Raw genomic sequence first — 19,933 nt, 5'->3', positions numbered from 1 at the left:
ATTCTTTACCAAACACCCTGTATATGAAATTATTTGTAAAATCAAAACAATAAAACACGTTCAAATTTGACCTTACTTTTATTTAATCAACTATTTTCAATGGGAAATAAGCCACAATTTTACCAAAAAATGATTTTATTAACGTTTCGACGCCCAAGTCGGGTGTCGTTGTCAAAATATAAAATAATATCTTTTATTTACATTAAAAAATATATTTTATCGCCAACCGTCACTAAAGTCATTCAATATTGTACTCATTTGACGCCATTTGCGGCAGTAAAGTAACACTTTATTGTACTGAAAGAAGAATTTTACTTTACCTGCCGCGATTATTAATCAAATTAACCAAGATTGAACGTAAGTGGTCGACAGCAGTAATCAAATGTCGAGTATTTGAGTGAACTTAAAATTTATTTACTTTAATTATTAAAAATATTGTACACAATTGACGATATTATCAATAGTAATACCACTAGTGATTCAATTTTCGCGATAAGTCTGTCGATTTACTTCTAAACGAAACTGAGTTGCTTGAAAACACCACGAGTCCGTAGGACGAGTGGTGTTTTCTTTAAGCAACTCAGTTGAGTTTAGAAATAAAAGACAGACTTATAAGATAAATTAAATCACGAGTGGTATTTTATTAGACTATTTCACGAACAAAGTGATAGGTCAAAAATTCAGTAGAATGAGAGGAAGGAATTTAATAATAATACATTTGATCTAGGTAACCCAAATCTACCCATTTTTTGAATAATTCACAATTAGTCATAATCATGAAATATTTATTACTACCATCAATTTTTCGCATGTTGAAGGCCCAGTCTTTTAGAATGAATGCTAGTCTTTCGTTGTTATTTTCTGCATCTAATTTGTAGTTGCGATCCACACAGAACATCATAAATTGTCTCCATATATAAGATTTAGATTTTCTTGTGTTACTCGGTATATTTTCTTCAATGTTTTGGTTTATAACTTCGTTTGAAGTACCACCGAAACGACTCATTTTGACGTATACAGCTCAATACAGCTACAATAATTTTTTTGGCAAACGTCAAACTTTGCTTTGCGATAGGTATCCATGGTTACGTCGTTGAAAACACGAAGCTGATAGACCAATCAGAATTGAAAGACAGTTGGTGTTTTCACTAGTAATACCACTAGAGGTCAAATTATTTCCGGAAATTTTTTTGAGATCATGAATATTTTGAAAATTTCCCGAGTCGCAGACGAGGGAAATTTTCTAAAAATATTCATGTTCAAAAAAAAATTTCCGGATATTAATTTGACTTCGCGTGGTATTCGGTAAGAAAATTCCACACTAAATTTGCATTTGAAAATCCAAAGCTGCATGAACAGATTAATAGCGCGCCATAGCTTTGTCAGCAATTATTTAGGCTTTCAAATTCGTAATTTCTACTCATTTAGTTGCATGGGAATACCATTTCAAGATAGAAAATAGTATATTCTTCAATTTTACATAAGTTTTGAGTAACTACAAGTGATAGAAAATGAATCAAAACCAATGAACTGTCAATACGGATGGAATAGGCACAAAGACAACTAATGCAGCCACGATACAAGAGAGAGGTCCTAGAGAGAGACAGACAAGGTGGTGGAAACTTTGACAGGCCGTGTAATTTGAGTTGCCTATATCAACTTAAATCGGGGAAATATAAAAGTCTAAATATAAAAGTAACATAAAAACATAATCAAGGACTTCTTCACTTTGTATAAAACAGTCACTAATTTAGTATTTAAATAGTTTTAAAATTATTTAACTCCCAAATACTTTAGGAAAGTAGGTATTTGTTTTGATAAATACAAATAACAATTCTGAAAAGTATCTAAACACCAAGTATGGCACTGTGTACTCTATTTATCCCCTAAATACAAAAAAGTGGTTAAATTTTGAAATATGTACTGCCAATCAGCATTAGGCCTTAGCCAAGTTAAAATATTCAACGAACTGTAAATACTGATTCAATCGGGTCCATTTATATAGGCAACTCAAATTACACGGCCTGTCAAATTCTCCACCACCTTGTCTGTCTCTCTCTAGGACCTCTCTCTTGTATGTTGGTGTCAATCTTGCTTCACTATTTGAATGGGACATGGCCATTCCATCCGTATTGACAGTTCATTGATCAAAACTAAATTATGTAAACAAATAAAAACCAGTCTGTCAAAAATGTTCTGTTATTGTAAACGTCAAAAAATTTCCACTATAATTCGCTGTTGGGTACCCCACGAGCAAAAAATTTCCGATAAAATACCTCCGTTGCCATGGTGATCTGTCAAAATAACGTATTTTGATTGGTTCAAAATTACAGGTGTGGAATTTTCGCGATAACACAAGCTGTCTTTGGTTTGTGATTGGTCAGATTATGTGAAAATTTTAAGATGAGTGAAATAGTCAATTAAATCTATGTCAAAAAGGAAAATTCTGTAGTATTTTGTAATTATATTCATATAAAATAAATTAAAACATTACCGATTTATCAATTGTTCAATATATGGCTTTTAGTCCAAGTAATGAAGCTTAAAATAGGACAAAACCTCGCAATTTTTACAGAATGTATCGATTTGCTTGAAAATTTGAGAATAAGTAGTGGATAGTCCAAGGATCAAAATCTATATGAGGCCGAAAAGCGCTTTTACCATGGGGGTGGTTGCCACCCCATGTGGGGGTGAAATTTTTTTATTTTATTTTGACCGCAAAAGTTGGTAAAAACATTCATTCTAAGCAAAAAACGTTCTATACATTTTTTTGATAAAATTAATAGTTTTCGATTTATTCGCGTTATTCGCAATGTTTTTAATCAGTTTTCTGCTAATAATTCAAAAAAATTTAGTTTTATCAAAATAACTTTGCTTAACAAAAATGTACCTTTTAAAAAAATAAACAAAACTGTTTTTTTAATTTTCTTTAAGACCAATAGTAATCGAGCTATACTTTATTATACATATGTTAGCTCTTCTTGGTCAAATGCTAAATATTGTAGTTTCAATGTCAAAAGACGGGAAAACTGTGCATTTTTCGAGGATAACTTGTTTGAACTAATTTAAAGTATTTAAAAATATCTATCTCCTGAAATAAAACAGTAGTTTCTAGCTCAAAAATTAAGTAACTTATAATAAAAAGAATGTCAGTCCCTATTTTTTCAGCGAAAAAGTGATCGGAAACTTCCCCCTACTCACCACCCTAATTAAAATTGGTCATTGACCTTATTTGGTCTTCTTTATTTATGTATTAGTAATAGGTTCTAGAGGTTTGATCGGCTTATAGTGATTAGTTTGAAAAAAAAATGGAGTTAAAAGCGAATAACGAATTTTTTTAGTTTGGTAAAAAATGCCCTTTTCTTCAAAATAGAAATATTAGGTTCAGAGATACGAAAAAACATTTAAATATAAAATTATAGGTTATTTAATTCCCAAGAACATGGTTTGAAAGAAATTTTTTGCGGCAAAAATTGAGTGAGCTATTGACAATTAAAACTTGTAATAACATGCAAAAACCACCTTTACCAACCCTTTCAAAGTCACCTCTTTTTGCGACTGAGGATTTTAAAACAATTTAATATTAATAGGCTTATAGATCTTATAAAAGCCTACAAAATTCTTTTTTAACAAACTTTCTAGGATAAAAAATAAAAAAGTTACGGTTAAAAATCAATATATTTTTTTGAAAAAAAAAAGTAGAAATCCAATTGGAAGCATAATAATGTAAGTTAGCGGTGTTTCTAGTCATTGGCCCTATTTATTCTTCTTTATTTATGCATTATTAATAGATTTCAGAAGTTTGACTGGCTTAGAATGATTAGTTTTAAAAAACTGGAAGTTAAAAACGAATAATGAATTGTTGTAGTTTGGCAAAAAATGCCATTTTCTTCAGAATAGACAGATTAGCATCAGAGATACGAAAAAATGTTTGAATATGAAATTGTAGGTTATTTAATTCCCAAGAACTTGGTTTGAAAAAAATTTTTCTACGACAAAAATTGAGTGAATAGTAAATTAGTATAATATCAAAAACATTGATTTTTTCGATATAAAACTAACACTTTCGATAGCGAATAAATCGAAAACTATTAATTTTATCAAAAAAATGTATTGAACATTTTTTGCTTAAAATGAATGTTTTTATCAACTTTTGCGGTCAAAATATAATAAAAAATTTCCACCCCCGACAACGGGTGGCAACCACCCCCATGGTAAAAGCGCCTTTCGGCATCATATAGATTTTGATCCTTGGACTATCCACTACATATTCTCAAATTTTTAAGCAAATCGATTCATTCTGTAAAAATTGCGAGGTGAAAAGCTTCGGTTCCTGGACTATTTTCATTCACAGTCATTTGTTTCGAGCTTCTGTCATGTGTCGTATAATACGTGTATATTAATATTATATACAGATTATACAACATATGACAGAAGCTCGAAACAAATGACAATCGATGAAAAGCCCTATTGATAACTATCGATTAAAAATCGAAAGCGGCCATCTTGCAAAAGTTATCTGTCATCATTGTCATGAAATTATTATGACGTCTAAAATTTAAAAAGTTTTTAAATTGTAAATTGTACGTAAGTGTTAAAACCAATATCAAATTGTTGGCGATAAAATTTTGTATGCACCACGTCAGTAAAGACTCTTTATCGAACTCGTCTGTTATTCGCCTCGCTCGGACTCGGATAATATCGGACTCGTTCCATAAAGAGTAACTTTACTGATTTTGTACATAAATAACTATTTTGATTTCGATGCGTATTTTTGGGCTTTAATGGGATTTGAAGACTACTTGATGTGTTTTTTATGGTGTAACGATATGCCTTCAGCCTGGCGTTAAGCATATCAACAGCAGAAAACCGCACTCGCTTCGACACCAGAGCAACCCCATTCATTTCCACTTGTACTCCGGGGCAGCCGAGAGTGTATTTAGTAGTGATGTTGATTATGGTTACTTTCGAGTATTCGTTACAAATCGTTACTTTTGTATAAAGTAATCATTTACAGTATTCGTTACTTTGATTACTATGATTACTTTTGTATTTGAGTACCGGTAATCATAATATGAGGTAATCATGATATTATCGGAAATCGTTTTTCTCAGTAGGTAGGTATTTTGTATAGGTATTCCGATATAACAAGTAATCATTTACAGTACAGTAAAACCTCGATATAACGCATCTCTATTTAGCGGACTTCGGATATAACGGACAAAAATCTGATCAAATGTAAAAAAATTAAAAACGTTCGGTTAACGTTATACTTTGATGGCACATATTCAGTAATATATTTAGAATGGTTCCTGGGTTCTGTAGGAATAGTGCCGGAGATAAAGTAACTGAGGAAGATGTTTTACAATGGCTAGAAGTAGATGAAGGTGGCCCTGGATAGAACATCATTACTGAAAGTAAAATAGCAGATGAAGTTATGAACCTAAAAAATGAGAACGGAAATGAAGATATGTAGTGAAGAAGACAAAACAACACTGCCAATAATGAAGTTATCAGAGGTAAGATCGCATCTCAACGATCTAATAACATTTATAATACAGTGTACATATTTTCAAAAAACGGACACATCGTCCCCCCAATTAGTCCGTTATATCGAGGTTTGACTGTATTCGTTACTTTGATTACTATACTTTTGTTACTTTTGTATTTGAGTACCGGTAATCATATCGAAAATCGTATTTCTCAGTAGGTAGGTATTTTGTATGCACCCCCTAAATGTCCTGGTCTAATTCTAATAAAACCAATGCAATACATACAAAATTAATGTTGTTGATCATACTGTGGAAACAAAAAACCATGAAATCCTTTATAAAAGGTATATTTGTTAAAATCCCTTTAGAGGGCTACATCATAAAACAAACAGAACTAGTTTTCAATCGGTTGACCGATCATCATCAGTGTTTCCTAAAATGTGTACAACCTGATAAAATAATGTAAAGTATTGTAGCGGAAGAGAAATCTTGGCCGATCCCCGTATAACAGTAAACACCTCGAGAATGACGTAATCGGATGTGCTAGGCCTCGCCGGAGAATTCTGGAAGGTACGTCACGTAGGCGGAACAAGCCGATAGCTCGAGATGGGAGTCGATTGTTCCAGAATAACAACTGGGTATAAATACGGGCATATTTTGTGAATAAGTTTAGTGTATAAGATAAATTCGTCTGTAACTTATATAAATAAAGTCGTATATAAATTACGAACCGCTAGTTTTATTGTAATTAGAAGTAATTACACTAATCACGCTACAGTTGGTGTCGGTGTTCGGTTAACTTAGTGCGATATAAATAAGTGAATTACAGAGAGACTTTAAAAGACTTTTGAACTTTATTCGTCGGGAACAACCGGAGTGCGTTAATTGTTCGGTATTCGGAAAGACTTTAAAATACTTTTGGACTTTATTCGTCGGGAATAGTTAAAGTGCGTTGATTGTTCGGTATTCGGAAAGACTGTTAAAAGACATTTTGGAAAGTACGTGTGTGCCGACCAAAGATGTTGCTACAAGAACTTACAGTAAAACAGCTCCGTGAACAGCTCGAGGAACGGGATCTGGACAGCAGTGGGCTCAAGATAGTCCTACAAGCACGACTCGAGGATGTCCTCACGAAGAACGGAGAAGACCCAAAGACGTTCCACTTCCAGTCAGCAGAACAAGTAATCTTATCGAAATTAAAAACTGTTTCTGAAACGATCGATGAAACTTCTAGAAGAAGCGACGAGAAACTTGAAGAAGTTAGTAGACAGAACAACGAGAAATTTGAAAGTGTTTCTCAAAAGATCGATGAAACTTCTAGAAGAAGCGACGAGAAACTTGAAGAAGTTAGTAGAAGAAGCGACGAGAAACTTGAAGAAGTTAGTAGAAAAAGCGACGAGAAATTCGAAAATGTTGCTAAAAGATTCGATGAGACTTCTCAAATAATTAAAGAGGTCTGTAGGCAAAACAACGAAAAACTAGAAGAAGTTTGTAAACAGAACAATGAGAAATTTGAAGAAGTTTCTAGAACATTCGATAAGATGCAGAAAAGTGTAGAGACCGTAGAAGAAAAGATCAAACAGCTAGAGAGCAGGATAACCGATACAAAAGTACAACCATCAGTTAATGCAGCAACGTTAGATCCTTTAGTGAAAGATGAACTACCGAGAGACGAAACGTCGCATAATATGAGATTCAAATTACCACCATTTGATGGAAAGTCCTCTTGGTCCATATATCTTAAGACAGTTTGAAGCTATTGCGACCGCCAACCATTGGACCGAACAAGAAAAGGCTGTTTCCTTGACTGCTGCTTTGCGAGGTGATGCTGCAGATATATTAAGATCAATTCCTAAGGGTCAAGAAAATTGTTACCAGACCTTGTTCACTCGTCTAGAAAAACGCTATGGAGATGCCCATCTACAAAAAGTATACAAAGCACAACTGCGAAGTAGAAGTCAACGAGCAAGTGAGAATCTGCAAGAATTTGAAGCAGATGTGGCTCGTGTGGTGCGGTTGGCTTATCCAGAGGTGCCAGACAGCGTTTTAGAAGAAATTGCAGTAGATACCTTCGTCAATGGGCTGAAAGATAATGAACTACAGAAAGCTTTACGACTAGCAAGACCGAAAGTTTTAGATGAAGCACTTGCTATTGCCTTGGAACACGAAGCAGCTAGCCAAGCTTCACGAAACAATCGAGTAATAACCGTGGAAAAAGGCGATAAGAGAAAAGATGAACGTTTGGTGGAAATGGTACGGAGGGTGATTCGTGACACGATGCCGAAGAGACGCATGAAGAGGGCTGGAAGAGTTGGTTCAAATACAGATGCTTCCTCGATACGGCCATGCAGTGAAAGTTGTAATCACCGGCTTAAACTAGATGAACAGCTTTGCCCTGTGAGACGAACTACCGTCGTTAATGAGCAATGGCAGCCACAACAGTTACAAGAAGCCCAAGAAGACGATCCATGTATAAAAAGAGTATTGGATTGGATGCGTCGAGGTGAGAGACCTAGTTGGCAGAACATTAGTGCATGTAGTCCAGAAGTCAAGGCCTACTGGAGCCAATGGAATTGCCTGGTACTAAAAGATGATCTTCTGTACCGGGTGTCCCAATAAGAATGGCTCTCGGCCATATCTCAGGAACCGTTTATAGTAGAGCTTTGAAATAAAAAAAATTATAACAAAAGTTGCCTCAGGAACAGCCTGGAAATTATTTTCATAATTGTGGGACCACCGCTAGAGGGCGTAATTGAATATCAAAAATTAAAAAATCAAAATTTTACAAAATTTTCCTAATGAAGGGGCACTGGAAATCCGAACGTCGTATTCTTCATAAAATTCTACGCATATTTGATTTGACAAGTTTAGGTCTACGTTTGGAAATAAGAGGTGGGGGTGAGTGGGAACCTTGTTATGAAAAACTGGCTGTGAGTCCGGTTCTGCTTAATCAAATTTTGCAAACTTGGCCTTGTTGAAGACAGATCTTTTTCGTCAATGTAAAAGTTATGATTTCGAACCAACTTACTGAGTAATATGCCAGCTAGAAGGCGTTATTTAATTTTTTTCAGAAATCTAGTGTTCCTTGGAAAATATTAAATACAAACATGCATTTTTAATACCATATTACAAAATTAGACAAAATTAGCAACAGAATAGCGAAAACCGCATGTTAATACCTTTTTTCTATCTCGAGATATCTTACAAAACGTGTAAATTTAAAAACATAACTGTTACTGTCACCGGTAAACGAAATAATTCATTAAAAGTAGTGTGCTATGGAAACAACAAAGAAACATTTTCCAGCTGTCAACGTATATTAGGTCTTTTCAACGCTTCTCATTTGTTTCGAGCCTCGTTCATATCTCGTATATTAATATTATACAGGGATTATACGGCATATGACAGAGGCTCGAAACAAATGAGAAGCGCTGAAAAGCTCTATTACAAAGAAATAAAAACAACTATTTAGTGATGACATAAACGTTCAAATTTTTGCCCATAATTTTCGTTGCAAACATTTACTCTTTCAAGAGTAGATTGAACAGCAGTCTCAATTTCTGCTCTCGATATGCTTTGAATGGCGTTTAGTATTCTCTGGATAATGTATTCTAGAGTAGTGTATGATGGGCAACAATTTGAATATTTAGGTCGTCACTAAGTAGTTCTTTTTGTTCTGTGTTATATTTAATTTTAATAGTATTGTCTCTCTTTATATTGTTGTTTTAATTAATTATATTTTTATACGTTGACATCTGGAAAATGTTATTTTGTTTTTTTCCACAGCACACTACTTTTCATTAACTTAGTTTACCGGTGATAGTAACAGTTATGTATAAAATTTACACGTTTCTCGAGATATCTTGAGATAGACAAAAGGTATCGACATGCGGTTTTCGCTATTCTATTGCTAATTTAATCTAATTTTATAAAGTATGATTAAAAATGCATACTTGTATTTAATATTTTCCAAAGAAAACTAGATTTCTGAAAAAAATTAAATAACGCCTCCCAGCTGGCTTATTACTTATTAGGATGGTTCAAAATTATCATGCTTACATTGAAGAAAAAGATCTGTCTTCAACAAGACCCAGTTTTCAAAATTTTATTTAGCAGAACCGGACTTACAGCCATTTTTTCATAACAAGGTTCCCACTCACCCCCACTTCTTATTTGCAATGGTAGAGTTAAACTTGTTAAATCAAATATGTGCAGAATTTGATGAAGAATACAATAATCGGATTTCCAGTGCCCCTTCATTAGGGAAATTTTGTAAAATTTAGATTTTTTTATTTTTGATATTCAATTACGTCCTCTAGCGGTGGACCCACAATTATGAAAATAATTTCCAGGCTTTTCCTGAGGCAACTTTTGTTATAAAAATTTTTATTTCAAAGCTCTACTATAAACCGTTCCTGAAATATGGCCGAGAGCCATTCTTATTGGGACACCCGGTACAGAACCTTTGAGAACGATGATGGTACAGAATCTAAGCTTCAGTTAATTGTACCTAAAAGTAAAGTGTCAGAAGTATTGCGTCAGTTGCATGACGGTACATCAGGTGGACACTTTGGTATTACGAAGACTCTGCAAAAGGTTCGAGAACGGTTCTATTGGGTGAACTGTAAAGATGATGTAAGAAGATGGTGCCGAAAATGTGAACCGTGTGCATCCGGTAATGGTCCGGTTGGTAAAAAGAGAGCACCCATGAGACAGTACAATGTTGGAAGTCCTATGGAAAGAGTAGCTATCGACATTGCAGGTCCATTTCCAGAAACCGATGCTGGAAATAAATACATCCTGGTAGCCATGGATTATTTTACAAAATGGACTGAGGCCTATGCATTACCAAATCAAGAAGCTGCTACCGTTGCAGAGGTACTTGTTAAAGAATTCTTTAGCCGATTTGGTGTTCCCTTGGAGATCCACTCCGACCAAGGGCGAAACTTTGAGTCAGCTCTTTTCCAAAACGTTTGTAAATTGATTGGTGCCAATAAGACCAGAACAACACCCCTGCATCCTCAATCAGATGGGATGGTCGAGAGGATGAACCGAACGATGGGTAAACACTTGTCCAAAGTTGTATCTGAACATCAGCGAGATTGGGACCAACACATTCATTTATTCCTGATGGCCTACCGCTCGGCCGTAAATGAAACTACAGGTCAAACACCAACCTGCCTGATGTTGGGTCGTGAAGTTCGGTTGCCCTGCGACCTAGAGTTTGGCTGCGGACCTTCCGAGGAACATGTTGCAGGCGAAGACTACGTTGACCGCCTGAAATTACGAATGAACAACATTCATGAACTTGCCCGACAACACATCCAGATAGCCAGTGACAGAATGAAAGATCAATATGATTCTCGATGCAAGAATGAAAGCTTCGAAGTAGGTGATCTTGTCTGGCTTTATAATCCGCAACGTCGTCGAGGCTTATGTCCTAAACTGCAAAGACAATGGGAAGGTCCATATGAAGTTAAGAAGAAAATAAATGACGTAATATATAGAATTAAGAAGTTGCCAAACGGTAAACCAAAAGTTATTCACATAAATCGTCTTGCACCATATGCTGGCTCAAATGAAACAGAAGAAGCACGAGTCCTCCAACAGGAGATGAAAGATGTCGCACAGCCAAGTTTTAATCAATTTATGTCAAATTACGCAGCGAGAAAGAGTGCTAGATTCGGCGTGACCACAGAAGTTCAGCAAGATCTGTTTGGTGTTCCAGAAAACGTCTCTCTGGCCCACTGTGTTGCCCAAGACCTCGAGATGACTAAAGGAATATCGTCCGTATTCAATAGAAAGTTCGGCCGCCTGGACGAGTTAAGAAATCAGCAGCCTAAAATTGGAAGAGTACTGCGATTGGAAGATGGTCCTCGATCTTTGCTGTATATGGTGACCAGAAAGTCTTATACGGACACGCCAAGCTACGAGAACATATGGCGTGTTCTAACTAATTTGAAGAAAATCGTGTGTAATTATGACATCAAAAATTTGGCTTTACCAAAAATAGGCCATGCAGTAGAAAATCTGGATTGGAAGATTGTGAGAAGCATGCTTGAAGTGGTCTTCAGAGGAACTGGTGTACAAATCACTGTGTGTTGCATGAACCCGAAGATGTCGTACCCTTCAAAGACAGTAGACTGTTATTTCTTCTTGAAGGGTGTATGCAGAGCTGGAGAGTCGTGTAGATTCCGCCATCCTGGGCCTTCATTTAGAGTTGCTGATCGAGACGCTCAGATCTTAAGAGGGGAGCAGTGTAGCGGAAGAGAAATCTTGGCCGATCCCCGTATAACAGTAAACACCTCGAGAATGACGTAATCGGATGTGCTAGGCCTCGCCGGAGAATTCTGGAAGGTACGTCACGTAGGCGGAACAAGCCGATAGCTCGAGATGGGAGTCGATTGTTCCAGAATAACAACTGGGTATAAATACGGGCATATTTTGTGAATAAGTTTAGTGTATAAGATAAATTCGTCTGTAACTTATATAAATAAAGTCGTATATAAATTACGAACCGCTAGTTTTATTGTAATTAGAAGTAATTACACTAATCACGCTACAGTATTTAAAATTTTGATTATGATTTTAAAAAGTTATGGGTTGTACTCACTTGAATCGAACATGCTAACCACCAAAATAAAAATATTAGGGTAAAAACCCTTTAAACTTAATCCGTCATAGGAACATATAAAAATGATGTGATTTTACACATGGATGTATAAAATATCCAATGTTTCACTCTCGAGGTACCATTGAGCTAAATTTGACTTGATCACATCATGGCTGTGTAGAAGCAAGCGACTTTGATAGCGGAAACCCTGTCACTTGCTTCTACACAGCCATGATGTGATCAAGTCTTTAGCTCAATGGTACCTCGAGAGTGAAACATTGGATATTTTATACATCCATGTGTAAAATCACATCATTTTTATATGTTCCTATGACGGATTAAGTTTAAAGGGTTTTTACCCTAATATTTTTACTTTGGTGGTTAGCATGTTCGATTCAAGTGAGTACAAACCATAACTTTTTAAAATCATAGTCAAAATTTTAAATACTTTACATTATTTTATCAGGTTATACACATTTTAGGGAATCACTGATGATGATCGGTCACCCGATTGAAAACTAGTTCTGTTCTGTGATCTAGGGATATATGTTCCTGTATTCGTGGTGTGCAAGTTCTTGGAAGGAAAACGAGAAACGACCGTGCGCGAGTCGCGGAGAAATATTGCAACTATCTTAAATAATTCAAATTGTCAATTGAAATAGTCAAATTGACGTATATTTCATATCTTCTGTCATTGAACCAGAAAAATTATATATTGCTCCACAATATTGATATGATATGCAATTATTATAATTTAATTAATTGTATTTTGCTTGCAGTACTGCATTTTAATAACTAATTTTATTTACTACATACAATTGTTTACGTTTGCATAACATAACCTGCATCTTATTTTTTCTTCTTATTATTTTTTTGGACTATGGCCTTGACAATTATCCAGTAACCAGGACTAATATAATTGGCCAATATAATTAAAAGTGCGAATAAAAGTACAAAGCGTAGAAATAGGGGTCGCTTTGCCGAACTTGCACGGTCCCAATAGGGATTTTAACAAATATACCTTTTATAAAGGATTTCATAGTTTTTTGTAATAAATGGTATACAGCCAACTACAGGACATTCTTTCCTCGTGGACTGTAGAAACATTATCATTTCCACATTTTTCCGGTCAGTCTAGAGAAAGTAATCAATGGTACTGGTTATAGATACAATAGTCGTTACTCGCTCTGATATGACTGGTACGAAGTAATTAGAGTAATCAAAGTAGATACAATAGTCGTTACTCACCCTGATACGATTGGTACGAAGTAACGAAGTAATCAGAGTAATCAAAGTAACGATTTGCCTATCTGTATAGTAATCGTTACTTTCGGTATTCGTAAGTAACGAGTACTTTGTAACGAATAGTTACTTTTTCAACATCACTAGTATCTAAGGAGAGAACCGAAGAAGAATAATCAGTCTTGCGGCGATCAAGCTCTAGACTCCCTGTCTAACCAGTGTAGTGAACAGGTAGGCCAATCTGACTGGTGGAACTGTGTAGCGAGGAGATGCGCCGCTCGTAATCGAACAGGATCCGTGTAGCCGTGGAGTGAACGGTTACCGCCATCTCCGATTCGGAGTTGTATGGTAGGGTGGAGCGAAAAATTCAATTTTCGAAATTTGAAGTGGGGTAGTGTGCAAAAGTTGTCTATCGGTATACAAAATAACGTGTTAAAAGCACAAATAAATTAAAAATATTTCCGAGGTTCCCCGAACGCTTCGAATTTTACAATAATAAGATATATTACATACACGGTATTTTTATGGTTTACAACATCAATTTGATTCTCCCCCGTCAAGTATATAGGACATGTGACGCCGCAGTCTGGAACTGCATCTCATATTAAACAAGCAATCGTAAAGTTCTTAGAGACAAAGGTGGACTTTTCCCATTTAAATGCTATCGGATGTGACGGAGCAGTTGTGAATACTGGAAATAAAAATGGTGCCATAAGAATGATGGAACTATGTCTTAAACGCCCCGTGCAGTGGTTGATCTGCCTTTTTCACGCAAATGAATTACCCCTAAGGCACTTACTTCAAAAGTTAGATGGACCTTCAACAGGACCTAGCGGATATTCTGGTACTATTGGAAAAGCTTTAGAAAGCTGTTAAAATTTGCCAGTTGTGTCATTTAATCCAATACAGAGTGGAAACTTTCCAGTGCTTGTTCCTGATGTTTTAAGTACCGATCAAAAATATTTGTGGGATATATGTCAAACTGTTACTTCTGGCATTTGCACGGAGAGCCTAGCCAATCGAAACCCTGGCAAATTATCCCATTCCCGTTGGCTAACAGCTGCAAATAGGATACTTAGACTTTATATATCCACAAATGAAGTCTCAAGTAATCTTCAAATTCTAAGCGAATACGTACTAAAGGTGTACGCACCTTTATGGTTCCATATTAACCTGAAGCCGTTATGTAAGGACGGTCCTCGTCATCTGTTGAATATGATTAGATGGTCCAGAAATTTTGACAAGAAACTTTTGGAAATTATTGATCCCGTCATTCAGAGAAATGGTTTCTATGCTCATCCAGAAAATCTGTTACTTGCGATGGTAACAGATGAAACCAAGTCCATAAGGGAGCTAGGTTATCGTCGTCTCTTGAAAATTCGTCAGCAAAATCAGAATAATCATTATATAAGATTTTTTACTATTCCAAAAATTAATTTTAATGCCACAGACTTTGTGGAACTCATCAATTGGCAGTCTTGCAGGCTGACGGAACCTCCATTACTAGCTAATATTTCTAACAAAGACATTTTAGCTATGATAGAAGTGCCAGATCAAATGGAAATTGTTAAATATCCATGTAATACTCAAGCAGTTGAACGATGTGTCAGACTGGTTACCGAAGCTTCTATGGCGGTCAGTGGGGAGGACAACAGGGATGGATTTATCAAATCAAGATTAGACTCACGACAACAGATGCCGCATTTTAATACAAAACATTGTGTACTCACTATACACTACATAATACCATATTTACATTATGAGTTAGGGGGTGAAAAGAATTTTTGGGGGTGGAGGGCGGTGGCAGAGGGGGGTGGTGGTTGAACTCGTTTAGCAGCCACCTCCTCGTGGTGAGTTCTGGGTTGCATTTTAATGCTAAAATATAAAATACAAATGAAGAGCTGCTATTAATGTATACAACGTTATAGGCAAATTTCAAGTCCCGGGGGGAACCTCCAAATTACAACACAGGGGGTTGATTTTTTTTTCCTATAATATACTACCTAATAGACAACTTTTGGGTACTAGCCCATTTCAAAAAAAGGAAAATGAAAAATATCGGTCAACTTCGCTCCACCCTATTGTATGGGTCTCTGTATAGTTATTGATATTTTGATTGTGGGAGTATTACATGGGAGCTCCCATATTGTTGCTCCTTCAACAGCTCGAGCACGTTGTAGTTGTTCGGGTTCCACCAAAGCAATATAAGATTCCAAAAACGACAAGAATCCCAGTAAGAGAAAGAGAGGTAAATCAGTAGTATTGAGTTCTTTACCCTATAAAGTTGAACTAGAAGGGGAACTTAAGAACAAAATTCCAAAGGGAAAGGGTGTAAAGGAGTTAAATATGAAAGATAACGGAAATTCCAAACAGTCTATTTTAAAAGGAAAAGCAGTTTCTAAATGAGTCAAAGTAGATTAGATAGTTCAGAAGATAATATTTGGATGTAGCCTGCATCTAATTCAACGATTTATTTTCAAGATCTAAATCGAAAAAAGTTCGATCAAGTGTTCAAATTGTAAAAAGTATTATTTATTTAGTATTATTTTGTATTTTGACAACGATACCCGACTTGGGCGTCGAAACGTTAATAAATTCATTTTTTTGGTAAAATTGTGGCTTATTTCCCATTTAAAATAGTTCATTGTAAAAAGTAGTCCCATGAGGCTTATATTGGCCACGACGAAAATAACGATACTTTTTTCAAGCTAAATTTTATTTCTTTATATTTAATAAATATAATTAGTTAGTATAATAAGGTGTCGTTTATTGTTAAAATAATTAGCACTCAGATATCTAGGTTGTTGCTTTATTGTTACACATTGGTTGCTATATTGTTACTCAACGGCGCCCAACATGGGGCGACAATATGTAATAAAATAGTTTTTGCAGTAACATTAGCCAAAGTATGTATAAACATGAACTTTGTAAACCAGTCGACAACTAGAAGAAAATGATTTCAATTTTTATCTGTTGTTTTAGTTGGTTGGTCAATATCCTACATTATACATTATATATTGTACACCATACGTTCTTTTCTTAATTTACAAATACTACTATTTTTACTTACTTGCATGACAAATCTTTTCAAGGAAACACCTTCAAACGTATCACCTTCGCTATCGTAGAACTTCAAATTGTAATGGAAGATCAAAGTTGCTTGCATATGAGATGGCATAGCAATTTTAACAGTAGCAGCACCTAGAACAATTTTTAAGATTAGTAACATTATCATCTTCGTGTGCTGCTCCTATCGGAGATTGGAAATCGGAAAAAAGGCCAAACGACGTTATTTACCTGTGATCTAAAGAGTTAATTTATGGTCAAGGTAAACATTTCTATCAAAAACATTAGAAAGCGGAAGATTTCTTTCATTTCAGGCTTTCAGGAAAAATAGCAAATCTGTGCGTTCTATAGTTTGAGTTTTTAATAAGAGTTTTTGTGCGATGTTTTCTCAACACAATAAGAACATTCAGATGAACAGATGTTTCAATCTTCTGCTTCGTGCACCATGTCCGTTCAGATGATGATTAAAATCATAGCTATCTGAATTTTATTCACTGCCACCCTAAATAGCATGCTTGTATCAATACCAGAGAGTTTATAAATACAATTAAAGATATAAAACTGCAATATCTGGGACATGTCATGAGGGGCGAACGTTATAACTTATTGCAATTAATAATACAAGGAAGAATACAGGATAGAAGGAGTCGTGGAAGAAGACGTATCTCCTGGTTAAACAATTTGAGAGCTTGGTTTAAATGCACTTCTCTGCTGATCTCTTTAGAGCAGCGGTATCGAAAGTGCGAATTGCCATGATGGTTGCCGACCTTCTTAGAGGAGATGGCACATAAAGAAGAAGAATCAATATCAAACCAATCTCGCAAGTTCTTAAATCATGTAGTCCTTCTTTGTCCTGAACTGCGTTTGCCTGCTATTTCACTTGTATAATATTTTGTAGCAAGGGAACATCCATAAACTACGTCGTAAAAATTTTGAAGTTTTTAATACCCTCCTCCCCTTCCGTCGTAAACCGTCGTTTACAGTTGACCCCCCCTCATACCCACGTCGCAAGTGCAACTCATGACCCCCTTTTAATGATTTTTTTTTTAATTCCATGTTATTTCAAGATTTTTTTTAAGTTAGCTCTCAAAGTTTATTTATACGAATGTATCCAAATCAGTATTACTATGTAGCTCATTAATATCCTCGTACTTTTTTCTCTCAATTCACTGTACAACTAATTCGCTTTATTGGGACAAAAGACAACACTTTTATCGGAGTTCCTATGCTTTCTTAACTGCATCATCTGAATCTTGATACTTATTTTGTTTTGATTTCAACGCCATTTCTTTTATTAAGTATAAATACAATGTACTAACTAAATAGAATAGAATATTTTATTTCTATTCATTCTTGTAGAATTGTTTCACACAGAGTATTCAGTAAATAAATGAACAGTTTAATATTTATTGCTTCCAGACGTTGTTCTGTTTAGAAGCGTTTGTTTAAAGACATAGAACAATGTTTTATTGTTTGTTACTCTGTACACAACTGCTAGTAATATTGCTATAAGGCTGTGAATGATAAAAACGAAATGAAAAGTATGCGATAAAAGTAATATACTAATTCTAATATCGAACGACGTCGGATGTGCACTCATGGTCCCCCCCTGTCGTATACTATCGTAATAAGTAAAGTCCCCCTCCCCTTTTCAACGACGTAGTTTATGGATGTTCCCCAACCTATATTAAATATTGGACCTCCCATTACATGTCCGAGATACGCCAGCTTTCTCTTCTTGATGCTTTTTAAGGTCTCAGTAGTTTTGCTGAGACGTTCTAGTATTGTGGAGTTTCTAATCTTCTCCACCCAATAAAATTAAAATTCTTCTATAGCACCTCATTTCGAAAGCCTCAAGACGATTTAGATCAGTTTTATTCACGGTCCAAGACTCGACGGCATAAAGTAAGACCGAGAACACGTAGCAGCGAAGTAGGCAGATCCTCAACGCCAGTTTTAGGTCTCTGTTACATATTACCTTAGACATCCTTCTAAAAGCAGCTCTAGCCTGCTCTATTCTGGATCTTATTTCACCGTGACCCTCTGCGTTACAATTTAACTGATATCCAAGGTAAACAATTTGATCAACTTGCTCAAGTTTGATGTTTGAATGCATGACAGTTAACTGTAATAATTTAATTTACCTGTAGAATCCGTATACATAACAGCCTTTGTATTGGGATCTGAGAAGTAGAGTCCGTAACGGAAGAACAGTGATCGTACGAATGGAAGCTCTTCGAATTCCTGTTGCGTTATGGGACTTTTGAGCAATTGCCAATCGGATTGAAGGGGGAAGAACTCGTAAATAAACTCTTTGGGATCGGTAAGGAAATAGTGGTCGTCATACTCGTACCTAAAAATAAATTATAAGATAATTTTTACGTAGATAAGGTTAGTTAAGGGGGGGGGGAGTATGGTTTGAAATCAACATATCAAGCACATTTTTGTGAATTTTTTTCGAAGCTATGGTACAAGTATTTTATTTTTAAATTACATGAACATATTAAGTACAATTTAAAGAATATTTAGAAAAAAATTCAATCCAAAATATTGAAAAGTAAGCCATTGGTGACAAATTTTGACAGGCAGCTCACAAAAAAATGTATTTTGCGGTAGACATCAGAACTTGTCACTAGATCATACGAAACAAAAAATTCAAAAAGATTTAATTAGCTTATGAGTTTCACGAGGTCATAACGTCGAGTTTTTTATTTTTAATGATTTTTGAGTTTTGGTACCACTCAGAAATCAAAAAAATGAAATTTTTGGTAAAAATTTTGTGAAAATCAACAGATTTATTATTGTTGAACAAAAAATAAGCAAAAAAAGAAAAATATCTCGACGTTGTTACCGCATGAAATGTCTCAAGAAAATCTGTGCAAAATATCAGGTAGATCGGCCGAGTAGGTTTTCAGTTACAATGTCCACCGCATTTGAAAAAGCAGTTTTGAGAAAAATGCGTTTAAAGTTTTGACAACTGCATCTTCATCTTCTTATTTGTCTGCCAAATCGTAAAGTGATGCATATTGGAATATGTTTTTTGAATCGAGGAGTAATCTACAAAAGAGAAAACGAACAGTTGTTTAACGTTTCTCACTACGCTCAAGCGTGCTGGCGCGAAGTCGCGGCAAAGTAAGTCGAAGGTAGAGATATTCAACACGCTGTATCTCTGGTAATTTTACTCCGATTATTTTGAAATTTTCAGAGTATTCTTGAAAGTATGCACTTTTATTTGAAATAATAAAAAAATTAAATATTTCAAACCATAACCCCCCCCTAAGTAATGATTTTTTTAGAATATTGTTTTGTGCCGCTGTTTTAAAACACTTCCCGGGAAAACCAAACAGAAAAACAAGAAAACACAAACTGCTGCTGCCCTCTTCGCAACAACTGCTGCCTTGCACCTCAGTCTATACAAATCGTTTTTACTATTCTAGCATTACACTACTTATTCTTTCATTTTGTAACCATTGCCTCAATGTTTCGTAATTTTTGTTGGAATTCATTTAATTTTTATTGC

At 35.3% G+C, this 19,933-nt stretch overlaps 1 protein-coding gene across 3 annotated transcripts in view; it reads right to left on the bottom strand.

Moving 5' to 3' along the window:
• The window catches only part of LOC114327521 (hillarin), a 232,469-nt gene that overhangs the window by 10,123 nt on the left and 202,413 nt on the right, over positions 1–19,933 (bottom strand). For all 3 annotated transcript variants that reach the window (XM_050648775.1, XM_050648777.1, XM_050648776.1), the window contains 2 exons: positions 18,558–18,766; positions 16,418–16,548 (listed from right to left, as the gene is read on the bottom strand). In XM_050648775.1, coding sequence (XP_050504732.1) covers positions 16,418–16,548; positions 18,558–18,766 — 340 coding nt within the window. The remainder of the gene's footprint in view (positions 1–16,417; positions 16,549–18,557; positions 18,767–19,933) is intronic.

This window comes from Diabrotica virgifera, chromosome 4, assembly GCF_917563875.1.
Source record: "Diabrotica virgifera virgifera chromosome 4, PGI_DIABVI_V3a".
In the NCBI taxonomy this organism is placed as follows: Eukaryota; Metazoa; Arthropoda; class Insecta; order Coleoptera; family Chrysomelidae; genus Diabrotica; species Diabrotica virgifera.
The sequence above is the reverse complement of the archived record's forward strand: the minus strand, read 5'-3'. Positions and strand labels throughout refer to the sequence as shown.